The 15023-nt window shown below is 40.3% G+C and overlaps 1 protein-coding gene across 1 annotated transcript in view; it reads left to right on the forward strand.

The window, feature by feature from the left end:
- Positions 1-15023, forward strand: part of YEATS2 (YEATS domain containing 2) — a 163253-nt gene that overhangs the window by 125510 nt on the left and 22720 nt on the right. Inside the window, exons 21-23 of the mRNA XM_007935911.2 lie at positions 7589-7717; positions 8238-8336; positions 14725-14827. Of these exons, the coding sequence (XP_007934102.1) occupies positions 7589-7717; positions 8238-8336; positions 14725-14827 (331 nt within the window). The remainder of the gene's footprint in view (positions 1-7588; positions 7718-8237; positions 8337-14724; positions 14828-15023) is intronic.

The following is a 15023-nucleotide window of genomic DNA, read 5'->3' on the forward strand; positions in this document are numbered from 1 at the left end:
GTCAATGACATGAGACAAAGTATATGTGAACTGCTGTATGAAAAGTGAATTTACTCTGTAAATCTTCACCCAAATCCTAAAAAAAAAAAAGAAAGAAAGAAAATGGCTTACGTGGTTGTAGAGGCTGGCAAGTCCCAAGTCCATGGGTCAGATGTCAGGCTGGAGGGATCTGACTCATATAGTACTCAAGATCAAAGGTCAGATGGTAAGCTGCTGGTTCACAGGCTGCGGAGTCTGATCAGTTCTCTGGCGGGCAGGCAATATAGCAGGCAGCTGGCTTAAATCCAGAGAACCAGAGGTCAGGTGCAGGATCCAGATTGAGGAAATAGCCCCCAAAGCTTTGCGAGAGCATCCACATATATTGGAAACAGGCCACACCCCTGAGCAAGTGCCCTTTCAACTGACTGGTTGCTCACAGCAGATCTCATTGTGGAGGTGATTACATTATATTAAATCTCATCATGGGGATGACTGTATCCTAACTGCCACACTACTGAGAATCATGGCCTACCCAAATTGACACACATACTTAACATCACGTTCCACCCTTTGTCAGCTTGGCACTTGAACACATCTCCTTAAATCATACATAATCTCTAAATAAAGACAACTATAAAGTCATGCTCATGCCTAACACAATACAAGTAACAAGAGTACAATCAAAAACACATTAACCCTTTTTACATCTTATATTTTCAAAGTGCATGAAACAAAAGTATCATACATACAAGGAAGAAGTACTCCTAACATTCACAGTCCTTGTTTCTACAACTGGTCACATAGTCACAGCTGCTATTTCCAACTACTTTCTTTCACCACCCATTTTGTTTTCCCTTTGCCCTCAGCAAGTACTTCAACTGTTCTTGGTTCTTTGCCTCATGGAGTGACCCAAACTCTCATAACTGAAGGGTCTGGGCCATTAGTAGTCATGTCAGAATTTGGTTGTTCTAGTCTTTTTTCAGTTTGTGAAATTTCATTTTAAATACACAAACCTAAGTTTTTATGGATTTTTTTTTTTTTTTTTAAGATTTTTGCAGGGTTCCCTCCCCTCCTCTCCCACCCCTGGTAGCCAAGAAAGTTTCCTTCCATATATAAACCTTTCCTTGACTTTTTACAATAATGAACTAATACAGTATTTGTCTTTCTGTGATTGACTTATTTCACTCCACATAACGTCCTCCAATTTTATCCATGTTATGCAGTGTTTTTCAGATTCTGTGTTATTATTTAATGTTGCATAATATTCCATTGTGTGTGTATTTGGTTATCTTTCTTCTGTTGATGGGCACCAGCTTGTTTCCATCTTTTTGCTATTGTAAATAGTGCTGCAATGAACATAGGTGTGCATGTATCTGTTCTTGTCCTGGCTCTCACTTGTTTAGGATATATACCTAGTAATGGGATTGCTGGATCAAATTGTATTTCTAATTTCAACTGTTTAAGGAATCACCATACTGCTTTCCACAGTGGCTGTATCATTTTACAGTCCCACTAGCAGTGTACCAGACTCCCAACCTCTCCACATCTTTGCTAGCATTTGTTATTTTCTGTCTTGTTGGACTTTGCTATTAGTGTTGGGGCCACATGGTATCTCGTTGTTTTGATATGCATCTCTCTAACAACTAATGATCCTAAGCATTTCTTCATTTGTTAGTTGGCCACCTGAATATCCTCTTTGGTGAAGTGTCTATTCATGTCTTCTGCCCATTTTCTAATTGGATTGTTTGTCTTTTTGTTATTGAGGTTTTGGAGTTTTCCATAAATTTTAGAGATAAGTTTCTTGTCAGATATGTCATTGCCAAATATTTTTTCCCAGTCTGTAGGTTCTCTTTTTACTCTGGTTGCTCTAGTTTTGCCTTGTCTTTAATCACAGGGCATGCCAGTACTGAGAGATGTCCTAAGGAATCTCCTGTATTTCATATATACTCTTTTTTACCTCTATTATGCAGTATTGATCTGATTTCCCTTTAGTAATCAGGATCAGTCACACCAGCCAATACAATAAATCCCTTCTTTGCCTAATGATCCAGAGGCATGAGGAGCCCAAAGTGTCTGGGTGGCATTCTTAACTTCCAGTTCGTGAGATCATTACTGTATCTCCAGGTGAGAGTGTTCCTTCCTTTGGAACTAAGACCTCTAGACCTGAATATAGGACTACAGAGACAGGAAGAAAAATTTTATGAGTAGGTCACTAAGGGTAATAGTGGATGGTGCCATTCCTCTTTACACCCCCTTAATTCCTAGATCTGTGGATCCTGGCTATTGGAGAAACAGCACCATTTGTTGGACACTGGTTTAGAGCATATACAGTTTCCAAGAAACTGTTACCCCAACCCTTGAAGCTATTGCCACCTAGCTGGCACTATAATTGTGCCATTCCATCAATCTATCAAGCCAGCTTCTTCAGAATGCTGGGGAACATGGTTGTTGTTGTTATGTGGGTAAGACTAGTGAATTCCATCAGGTGGGCTCATTATCACAATTCATTTACTAAGAAGTGAGTCCCTTGATCTGTAATGCTGTGTATGATACCAAGATGGTGGATGAGACCTTCTGTAAGTCCATGGATGGCAAAAGCATTGTATGCAGGGAAGACAATTTTGTATCCAAATTGTCTGTTCCAGTAGGAACAAAACACTGCCCTTTCCATGATGGAAGTGGTCCACTGTAATCAACCTGCCACCAGGTTGCTGGCTGATGACCTGAGGAATGGTTCCATATTGCAGACTCACTGTTACTGTTTGCTACCAGCACATTGGCACTTACCAGTGTCTGTAGCCAAGTTGGCTTTGGTGAGTAGAAGTCCATGTTGCTGCTGAGCCCATACATGGATAGCCTCCATCCCTGCTACCATGGCCACGTTGTTCATAAGCCCATTGGCCAATGACAGTAGTGGCTAGGGAAAGAGGATGATTGATTTCCACATAAACTGTCATCCTATCCACTTGATTATTAAACTCCTCTTTATAGGTCACCTTTCAGTGAGCATTCACATGAGACACAAGCATCTTTACTTTTTTGGCTTATTCAGGATCTCTGGTGGCACAGTGGTTAAGACATTCAGCTGCTAACCAAAAGGTTGGCGGTTCAAACATACCAGCTGGTCCACAGGAAAAAGATGAGGCAGTCTGCTTCTGTAAATATTTGTAGCCCTGGAAATCCTATGGGGCACTTCTACTCTGTCCTGTAGGGTCTTTATGAGTTGGAATTGACTTGATAGCATCAGTTTTGGTTTGGGGTTGGTTTGGCACATCAGAGAGGTCTATGCACATACCTCTTCCCCATACCTCCTTATTACTGATTTTCCAATTATGTTCCTTCTAAGTCCCTGACCATCCAGCCAAACCATTAGCTACAGCTCATGAATCAATATACACTTGTACATCTGGCCATTTCCCTTTCCAAGCAAAGTGAACAGCCAGATGTACTGCTTAAAGTGCTGCCCATTGGGAGGAGTCTTCAGGGAGGTCCCAGAAAGCAGCTGCATGCAGTGCTATTGCTGTCCACTTTCGAGTGGTGTCCATATATCACTCAGAGCCATCTGTAAAGCAAGCATGAATTTTCTTTTCCTTTGTCAAAGGAACTCCCCATAGGCCCTCTGTGCAGACTGGGAGAGGGAAGGTAATGTGACTGGCATTTGGGCCATTTCCTCATGAAACTTAGTTGTGCCTTCAGGTACTGCTTGAGCCCCATCTTGTATATACCACTTCTGTTTAATAATGGAATGCTGCTGTGCACGTCCAACTTCATGACTCCATAAGTCAGACAACACTCAGTTCCTGATGGGCAGCTCATGGGTAGGCTTTCAGTCTTCACTCAGGCCCAGGAACAAGCCAAAAGCTGTTACTGAAAAGGAGAGGATAGCAGTACTTTGCTCCAGAATCCTAAGAGTCTATGCTGTGATTCACCAATAGGGGCCTGGCAAAGACTCCAAATAGCACCTCTTATCTGACACTGACATTTCAAGCACCACTGAGTCAGCCTGATCAAATGGCCCAAGTGGCAGAATGCTTGCAAGGCAGCCCAGACTTGTTCAGGAGCCTTCTGTTTTTCTGGGTCCCACTCAAAACTAGCAGCTTTTTGAGTCACGTGATAAATAGACCAAGTAGCACAGCCAAATGAAGGATATATTGTCTCTAAAGACAATGAGGCCCACCAGATATTATGCCTCCTTTTTAGTTTTGGGAACAGCCAGGTGCAGTAACTTGTCCTTCATTTTAGAAGCAATATATTGACATTTCACTGAGGTAGAAGGCACCTGAAGTTTTGTCAAATTTATTTCCCACCTTGCAGCCTGCAAATGTCTTATTAATAAGTCTAAAGTCATTGAAATATCTTCCTTACTAGATCTAGTCAGCATGTTATCAGTGTAATGGACCAGTGTGATGTCTTGTGGATGGGAAAGGCAGTTAAGGTCTCTGCAGACTGAATTATGCCATAGGGTTGGAGAGTTGTTATACGTTGAGGTAGGGCAGTAGGAGTGTATTGCTAGCCTTGCCACCTGAGGGCAGACTGCTTCATGGGATCCTCCAAACATGAAATTGAGAAAAAGACATTGGCCAGCTCATTAGCTGTGTACTGGGTACCAGGAGATATATTATTTTGTCCAAGCAGTAAAACCACATCTGAAACAGCAGCTCCAATTGGAGTCACCACCTGGCTAGATTTACTATAATCTGTCATTCTTCATTGTCCATCTGTCTTTTACACAGACCAAATAGGTGTGCTAAATGAGGATGTGGTAGTAATTTCCCCTCTTGCATCCTTCACATCCTTGATGGTGACACTAATCTCTGTAAACCCTCCAGGAATGTAATACTGCTTTTGATTTACAATTTTCCTAGGTATTGGCAGTTCTAATGGCTTCTCCTTGGCTTTTCCTACCACAATAGATAGCCCTTACTCCACCTGTCAGGGATCCAGTGTGTGGACTATGCCAGTTACTGAGTATGTCTATTCGAATTATGCATTCTGGAGTTGGTGAAATCACTACAGGATGGTTTCAGGGACCTACTTTGAGGCAGACCTGAGCTAAGACTTTTGACCTTCACATGCCCCTACTTTGAATTCATGTCAGTTAAGAGCCACTGTCTAGTAATCTTGAAAAGTCTTGATTATTTCCTTTTCCCCAGTGAACTGTCACTCTCGTAAAAGGCTAGATCCCTTTGGGGAAGGCTGGGAGAAAGATTACCAGTAGAGAGTTTCAGCAGTGTAGTGGGGTCCTTCCTCAAGGGAAACAGGACCTCCCCTTTATTCAAGGGGCTGTGGGTGTATAAACTGGCTCAAATCTGGGAATTATATTGAGAGGCCATGACACTCTTCTTCTGGCAATTCATGTTAGACTCCTGTTCATTTAACCTAGAATTCTTCCACTTTTACAGATCAAATAAATATTTAGTAGATTTTTATCTATTTAACTCCTAGGAATGATGTGCCTAAGTAGCCATAAGTCCATAGGAGTCAGACTGTTATGATTACTGCTTTGACTCTGCTGTCTATTACAGTAACCTTGCCCATCTTGTCTTTGGTGAATAAGTACTACGACTTGGCTTGTACCAATACAGGGTCCATTCACCCCCATTGAAGTTAGGTGTCTTGATTCAGTTAGGGCAATTCCCACTGTGAGATCTGACTGTCATAAAATGGCAGTCATAGCAGGCTTCAGGGATGTTTTCATAAATTTGTTCCTCACTTTCGTGGTAAAAGGTGTATTCTCTGAGCACTCCATATATGAATCTGTGGAAGTAATCTGATAAATTCACTCTAATTTGCCTATTTCCCTAAGCCTTTGGATACCTCCTCCTATAATATACCAGGGCAGTGTATGAGACTCCCAATCTCTCCACATCTTTGTTAGCATTTGTTATTTTCTGTCTTGTTGGACTTTGCTATTAGTGTTGGGGCCAAATGGTATCTCATTATTGTTTTGATATGCATTTGGTACATGAGGGGAAAAAACTATCTCAAAATGTTATACTGGTTCCCTCTGCAGTAAGACTTTGACCTTTTCTGCTTTCTGATTTACTTTTCAAAAAATCTCTGCATTGCTTTATGTACCAAATGTGAGTGACCAATATGGCAGCATTGAGGATGAGAAAGACATAGAGAGTTACATGGGCAGTACAGACAACAAATATGAACCCTTTTGCATATACAGTACTGAGTTGTCAGTGAAAGCAAACATGGGTATATGGACGGATAGATAGGTGAACAAGCTAAACAATTAGGTATGTCTAAATGGGGAGTGTATCCAAGATCATATATAGGGTTGGCAGACAATGGGCCTATAAGTTGATGTGAATGATCAGAATTCCCAGGTGTATAGTAGAGCTGACAAGGGGCAAGGTTATGGTCATTGCTTGGTCACAGCCAGCTACCCAGAGGGACTGAGTAGTTGATCCTGTGGGCTTGGGACCATAGTCGCAGGGGACATCAAGCTCAATTGGCATAACATACTATACAAAACATTGTTCCACCTACTACTTTGGCGAGTAGTGACTGGGATCTTAAAAGCTAGCAAGCTGCCATCTAGATGCAACAACGGGTCTCTCCTCGTCAAGAAGAAAGAAGAAAACCGAAATTAATGGAAACAATCAGTCCTAGCGACTGGTACACCATCGATCTGCAACCTATACAACTATGAGACCAGAAGAACTAGATGGTGCCCAGCTACCACTGCCATCCACTTGGAAGGGATGTAGGATATCTTGCATAGAGAGGGAGAACAATGTGGAACAAAACTCAAAATCATTTGGAGGCAAAAAAAAAAGAAGGTGGGGACCAGGTTTGCTGGTCCAGTAGAGCCTGGTGTAACCATTGAGACTATGGCCCCTAGCTGCCCTTCAGGTCTGGAATTGAACCCACAACTGTGGTTTCCAGCCAAACAAAGTACAGGCATGTGAGTTAAACATTTACCTCAAGTAGACACAAACCCTGGAGAGAACAATCATGGGAGAAGGAAGGGCTGCTTATGCACAGGGAGATAGCTCAGGGTGCAGAAGAGTATGAAGGGACGGACACTGGGAGGAGGTAACTATGGGGAGGAAGTGGGAGGGGAGCTGTTGCATTGTAAATTTTGGTCAATGACATGAGACAAAGTATATGTGAACTGCTGTATGAAAAGTGAATTTACTCTGTAAATCTTTACCCAAATCCAAATAAAATTAAAAAAAAAAATCTCTGCATTGCTTTATGAAGGAACTCTGGTAGCATAGTGCCCAAGGCGGTTCAAACCCACCAGTCGCTTCTCAGAAGGAAGGGTGGGCAATCTACTTCCATAGTGATAGCGCCTTGGAAACCCAAGGAGGGGTCGTTGTGAGTCAGATCTGACTCAGTGGCACATAACAACAACAACAAACAACATTGCTTTATGATTGTAATATAAGGACACTTTAAAAATATTGTTACATCGATATTTCATTGTGCAGTCTGTAGCATCATTCTCCTTATACTTCCAGCTCTTTGTTTATTGAAGGGGTAACTGTCCTAATAACCTCCTCCTGTGAGAAAATGAGAATGGCTCAGAGGGCAAGGAACTTTAAGGAAGCATCTGATCTTCAGCTTGACCTTATCTTCCAATTTATTTTAGGATTGTTGAAGATTCATTCCAGTCAATCCAATCCCCAGCAGGCTGTTCTGACAATTCCCAGCCAGCTCAAACCACTTAGTGTTAATACATCTGGTGGTGTGCAGACTATACTGATGCCTGTGAATAAAGGTAAGTCCTTCACTGATGGGGCTTTCCTCCTCTGGTTCTCCAGACCTATGTTGGGGAAACCAGAAGTCTATAATCTGTTGGTTAAGGTGACTGTTCCTTCTTTCTACAGCCTACCCTTTAGCTGTCATGGTACTATCTGGCACTTTGAACTCTAGAGCTTTGAGACTGAAAACCCAATAATCCATTGACTTCTAAGTAGCTGTCCATTTCTAAGGTTGAGTCATGGATGAAATATTTTAAGTACTTACGAGAGTTTAGATTAATTGGATTTTTATTTTCTTAATTTAGTGACAAGCCACCATTTCAACCATTGAGAAGCTAGCCCAGTTACCCTGGTAAAAGGAGAAATGGAACACCCAGCTTGTCATATCACTATATTAAAAAAGGACTGTACCATTCCTTTTGCCCCAGAATTATTTTTGTGCTCTTAGTCTAACATATGGACCATCAGCTGGAAGTTAGATCATTCTCATCACAATAATTTTTGTATTTATTGTATTCCCCTCTTCTTGCCCTTTAGTGGTTCAGTCATTTTCTGCCACCAAATCACCTTCCATTCTGCCTGTAGCTGCCCCAGCTCCAGTTGTCCCCAGCTCCACTCCAGCAACTGTTGCAAAAGGTATGTAGGATCTCACGATAAGTTTGCCCAGAAGTTTTATGCAACACATTATACAACCTTGAGTCCCTTGAATTTTAAGCATTTGTGAATCAACACTTGGCAAATACATACTGAGTGCTTACATAGTATACTTGACACTGAGGGGAATAAAGAGATGTATAAAGCATCATTTCTGCCCTCCAAGAACTTACAGTCAAGTTTAAGAGAGTTGCAATAGAATAATGACCAGAATTACTGGTCGGATGGAGTCTGGTAAAACCCCCAATACTATGGTCCTGGGATACATTTAGGGCCTGGAATAAAGCTCACTCCCAGGGGCTGGCTCTCAGCCCAATAGTAAACAAGATGTACATGCAGTCCACTCAACCCAAGGTGATTCACCCACATACTCTATGGAATGGCAACCCTTGGAGCAGTCAATCACAGGGCACCAGAGGGGCAATATTCACACAGAGGAAATGCAGAACAAACGAGTGCATAACTATGAGGGGCACGGGTGGGGGAAGGGTTACTGGGCAGGGAAGGGAGGAGACTGGGTTAGGGTTGGGCATGGTAAATGAGGAGTGAAACTAAATGTACATGTAATGTTGGTTGTAGAACAAAAATTCTTAAAAAAAATTAAAAAAAAAAAAAGATGCAGTAGACATCAAGAATGATTAGTGAGTGCAAGATAAGTGGTCTGGAAATTGATTGGGGAAATGTTTCAGTCCAAGATGTCTAATATGATTTATTTGGGGTGGAAAGAGATTGCAAGTTTGTATAGGATGTAGATTATAATCTGGACTTTAAAAAGAGTGGAACGTTTGTAGTAGTGGAGAGTCATAGGACATGCCAGATTATGGGAATGATAGAGACAGACCTAGAGGGCTGTTTGGGGGGAATATGCTAATTAGGACTCATTTTGGGGGTGAAGTTTCAATAGGGGCCAGACTTTGGCAAGTTGGTAAAATTTGTGTGTATCCAGTGACACAACTTTAAAATAATAAAGCTAAAATTGACTAAAAGGGGGAATAGGGAAATTCACAATTATGAAAATTTCAACACATTGATGTCTGTAACTGATAGATCAAGCAGACAAAAAGAAAATTGGGAAGGATAGAGAATTTTAACAATACGGTTAACCAGCCAGGTGTAATTTATGTTCATAGGACCCCAAGACTTCGAAATTCAAAATACACCTTTTATCAAGGGCACAGGAAAGAAACATTTTCCTGAAAAAGACCTTTTGTTGGCCCAGAAGCAAGTGTTAGTAAATTTCCGAGGCTTTGAAAACTTCTCTCTTATGTTCTCTGACCATAGTGGGATTAAACTATAAACCAGTAACAGCATATTTAAACTTGAGGAGATAATAATAAATTATAGGGTAACCTCAAAGAAAATTAATAACCTTCTCACCAAAATAAAGAAAAGTAATCTTAAAAGACTGTCAATACCACACACACAACACAACAAAATGACAGCAGTAAATTCCTATCTATCAATAATTACACTGAATGTAAGTAGATTAAAAGCCTTCGGTAAGACACAGAGAATAACAGAATAGGTGATAAAACAATGCTGTCCACAGGAGACACATCTTAGGCACAAACAGAAAAGCTAAAAATCAAAGGATTGAGAAAACAAAGATCAAGTAAATGGCAACCAAAAAAAAAAAAAGGCAGAAGTGGCATTATTAATTTCTGATAAAATAGACTTTAGGGCAAAAACCAACAAAAGAGACAAGGAAGGTGTTCTGGTTACCTGGTGCTGCTCTGACAAGAGTATATACCACAAATGGGATGGCTTGAACAAACAGGAGTTTATTCTGTAGTCTTACAGTTTAGGAAGCTAGAAGTCTGAGTTCAAAGTGTCAGGCTCTAGGGGTTGGGTGAAAGCCCCTCGACCTTGTGCTTCAGCTCCTCTTGTTCCTCACCCACTGAAACTAGAGGCTTTTCTTCACTCAGGCAGCTGCTGGCTGCTGAGGCTGACTAACCCAAGGTTGACCAGTAGAAAGGCACAGTCTTGACATTACTAAACTACGCAGCAGGTCATTGATTCAAGTCCATTGAGAGTCCCAAGGTCGGCTGACAGCATAGCAGGCTGCTAAACAATGACTCATCCACATGCAGGATTCCCGCATGTGAAAAGCTGGAGACCTTTCCAAAGTGTATTCTTATATACTGGAAGCAGACCACATCCCTAAAGCAGCTGCTGAGCTGCTCCAGTAGATTCCACCATGGAGTTAATTACCATTCTCACCATGGAGAGTAACTACATCCAGCTGCCCATCCACTCAAAACAAGGCCCAGCCAAGTTGACACATAACTTTCACTACCACATGCATCAAAGATTTCACTCAAAGAGTAAAAAGAGAACCTGCACACACACACACAAATAAGTAATGGGAATGACACATCACACCAAGGTACTAATATCTAAGATTCATTGAAAACTTCTATACCTTATCAACAAAAAGAGAGAATCCGATTAAAATGAGCCTAGGACATGAAGAGACACTTCACCAAAGATGACATTCAGGTGACCAACAAACACTAAGAATTGCTCACTATCATTAGCCATTAGAGAGGTACAAATCAAAATGAGATACCATCTCACCCCAGCATACTTCCAAAGTTCAAAAAATCAAATGCTGTTGATGGTGTAGAGAAGCAAGAACCTTTATACACTGCTGGTGAGAATGGAAAATGGTGTGACCACTATTGAAAAAGGTAAAGTACTTCTTTATAAAATTGGAAGAAGAAATGCCATATGGTCCAGCATTCCCACTGCTAGGGATATATCCTAGAGAAATAAAAGCCTTGACACAAACAGATATATGCACACCCATTTTTATCACAGTATTATTCATAGTACAAAAAGATAGAAACAACCTAAGTGTCTGTTAGTGGATGAATAAGTAAACAAACTGTAGTACATTCACACAGTGGAATAGTACGCAGTGTTAAAGAATAACAGGTAATCTCTGAAATACCTTGTAACGTATAAATCTGCAGGACATTGTGCTGAGTGAAATTAGTTATAAAAGGATAAATACATGAGACCACTACTGTAAAAAGTCAAGAAAAGGTTTACACACAGGAAGAAACAGTCTTTGAATGTTTTCTAGGGATGGGAGGGAAAATGAGGGTAAATCAGTAACTAAAGGGTGGGCAAGTATTAATTTGGGTGAAGGGAAAGTCAATATACATAAGAGGGGTTCAGCACAAAATGTTCAAGGTAAAGGAAGACACTGGGAGGAGTGTAAGAGTTAAAGGCAACAAAGTTAAATACTAATACATACACAATCCTGAAATAACAGTAGTAACTATACTCTATGAGTGGACACAGACACACCAGCTTAACAAGTATGAGTAGGCAAATGAGACTATATCCATGAATATATATAGGTTTGACAGAGGATATTTCTACATATGTATATGTACAGTAAACAATATCCATGAATATAGTAGAGTATATATACATGGGGTATGTTTTGAAACCTTTTTAGCCTTAACCAGACATCTTGAGGAAGGGAATGAGTCGCTGGCCCTGGGGACTCAGGAACACAGGCTCAGGGGACATTGAGGAAAATTGGCATAACATAGTCCACAAAGATAGTATTATACATCCTACTTTGGTAAGTAGCAACTGGGGTCTCAAAAGCTTGTTACTGGCCATCTGAGGTACAACTATTGGTCTCTCCCCTCTGAAGTAAAGAAGAATGAAGGAAAATAAAAATATAAGGAAACAATTAGTCCAAAGGACCCCAGCCTCCATGACGATGATACCAGAAAAGCTAGGTGGTACCTGGCCACCACTGATGTCCACTCTGCAAGGGGTAACAGTAAGAGGTCCTTGATAGAGTGGAAGAAAAATGTGGAACAAAACTACAAATCATAAGAAATACCAATTTTACTGGTCTTATAGAGACTGGTGGAGCCCCTAAGCTATGTCCCTTAGATATCCTTGAAGTCTGGAAGTGAACCCCCCTGACTCTCCTTTCAGCCAATTGATAGACCTGTAAGGTGAACAGTAGCACCAGGGACATACTTAGAACAATCAACCATAGGAGATCTAAAGGGCAGCATTTACCCAGGGATAAAGGTTAGAAGGCTGGAAGGGATTGGAAATAAGGACAAACAGAAAAGGTAAAGACATGAGGAAATGGGAGGAGTGCTGTTACATTGTGGGGATTGCGGTCAATTGTCACCAAACAAAATGCATATGAATCGCTGAATGGAAAATCAGTTTGTTCTGTGAATTTGCTCCCAAATTGCAGTAAAAAGTTATTTGAAGACAAAAAATTTAACTACAAAATCTCCCAAATAGTTGGAAATAAAGTGATATTTATGAATAAACCATGGGTCAATGAACAAATCACAAGGGAAATTGGAAAATAATTAAATGGTAGTTGAAAATACAACCAAAACTTGTAAGATGCATCTAAATCAGCACTCAGAAAATAGAGAAAACTCCCAATCTTAAAAAAGACTAATAAAAACAATAATTCTCTAGAAAAACTAATAAGGGAGAAGAGATTAGATTAGAGCCGTGGGACAAATTACGATCAGGGATGAAAAGAGATCTGTTACTGTAGATTTCACTGGCATTAAAAGGATAACGAAGATACTGCAAATAACTATATTCTGCTAAACTTGAAAATTTCGATGAGATGAGTAAATTCTTTGAAAAGCTCACTTAAACCAACATCACAAAAAATTGAAATGTTTGAAACAGAAGGATAAGAAACAAATGCTAACTTTTTATGAAGCCAACATAATCCTGATACCAAAACATAATGAGAACATTATTAGTAAGAAAAGGCGTAAGCCAGTATCTTTCATATATACAGATACTGAAAAATAAAATTCATTGGTTCCAAAAAAGATAATACAAAGTGGAGTTTATATACAGATTGGAAAACAAAAAGAAATACTAAGTGGAGTTTAATTCAGATTAGAAGATATTTATGCTACAAATAAATATCTGACAAAGGATCATATCCAGAATATTCATAGATCTTAAAATTGATACTAAAATGACTGACAACTCATTTTTTATTTTTAATGGGCAAAAGATGTGAACTGGCACTTTGCATTAGAGGAAATCTACATAGCTCATGATCTCATGAAAACTTGTTCAACCTCAAAAGTCATCAAGGAAATACAGATAAGATAAATAGTGAGATATGGTACCTACCAGAAATGATACTATATCTACCAAAATGAAAAGAATTGACAATAGCAAGTGTTGACAAAGATGTGAAGCAACTGGAATTTGCTTATACTGCTGGTGGAACTTTAAATTGTTATAATCACTTTGTAAATCAGTTTGTCAGTTTCTGATTAAGTGAAACTTGCATCTGCCCTATGTTCCAGAAAATCTACTTACAGGAAATGAGTATGTGTCCATTCAGAACTGCACACGACAGTGTTCATGGTTGTGTTTGTAGATAGCTAAAAAGATACCGACCAGTCATACGAAATTCAAAATGGGAAAAAGGCAAAAGGATGGTTATCTTTGGCAGGGAGGAATTGAGAGGAAGCAAAAGGGAGCTTGCTTGAGTGCTGAAATTAATTTAAGTAGTGATAGTTACATGGTTTATACATAAGTAAAATTTATTCAGCTACAAATTTTTCATTTTACTATGTGCATGTCATGCATCAATAAAAAAGATAAGGGAGGAAAGATGAACTATATTTCATTTGGATACCCTGTTAACACAAGAAGGGATTGAAGGCTATTGAGCAAGGAAATAACCCTCTAGAGGTCCTCTTGGAACATTGTTCTGTTGCTGATACACAAGGTGGACTGCTTAGGAAAGAGTGGAGGCAGGGGAGCTCCTGCAGAAGCATTAAGTGTGTGGTCAGGGTTTTTGATTGAAAGACTGTAGAAGTTAACGCACAGCATAGATTAAATAATATTAAAAGCTTAACTAATGATTTGCTTGGAAATTTCCAGGCGCAACAGATCTGATTTTCACTTTCTGCCTTGTGTCCCAGAGTGCTTAAGATAATGCTGAAAGTTGATAAACTTGCTGGGGAGAGGATAGCCAAAAGATCATATTAGAACTTACAACAGTCTGTATTTGTATTTTCATGTGGCAGTGTTCAGTCATTTTTGTTTGTGTGTGGCTCTGTGCAGGATCTCATATAACAGTGTGAATAGCTGAAAAGCTATTTTGTTGTCCCAGCCTTGTCAGGCCTGGAGTTGCTCCCCCTGAGACCCAAGCTAACAGCTTTTCCCTTGTCTGCTAACCCTGTGATGGTAGGAGCCATCTCAGACTCCTCGCTAGAGGAGCTAAAGTGGCAGTTTCCTCGCTGAGTTTCAGTGGCAAAGCTTTGTTTCTGCCCGCACATGTTGCTCCATCACTGAATGCTGACAACTCTCTGTTGTTCTTTCCTTGTAGTGAAGACTGAACCAGAAGCGCCCGGGCCAAGCTGCCTCTCTCAGGAGGGTCAGACAGCAGTGAAAACTGAAGAAAGTTCTGAATTGGGAAACTATGTCATTAAGTAATTATTTCAGTCTTTTTTAAAGGAGTTCTGCTTTGAGTGTTTTCATGATTTTTAAACACCATACCTGTGACCCAGAGATACAGGTGAGGAGAGACAACTCAAGGACGCCCAAAGCAGCAGGCCAGAAGAGCAGGAGAAAGGGGATTAAAAGCCAGGAAGCCAGACAGAAGAGCAATCAGCCAAAGGGATTAGG

Source organism: Orycteropus afer, unplaced genomic scaffold, assembly GCF_000298275.1.
Source record: "Orycteropus afer afer isolate SDZICR_OR568_19922 unplaced genomic scaffold, OryAfe1.0 scaffold00032, whole genome shotgun sequence".
NCBI classification, from domain to species: domain Eukaryota; kingdom Metazoa; phylum Chordata; class Mammalia; order Tubulidentata; family Orycteropodidae; genus Orycteropus; species Orycteropus afer.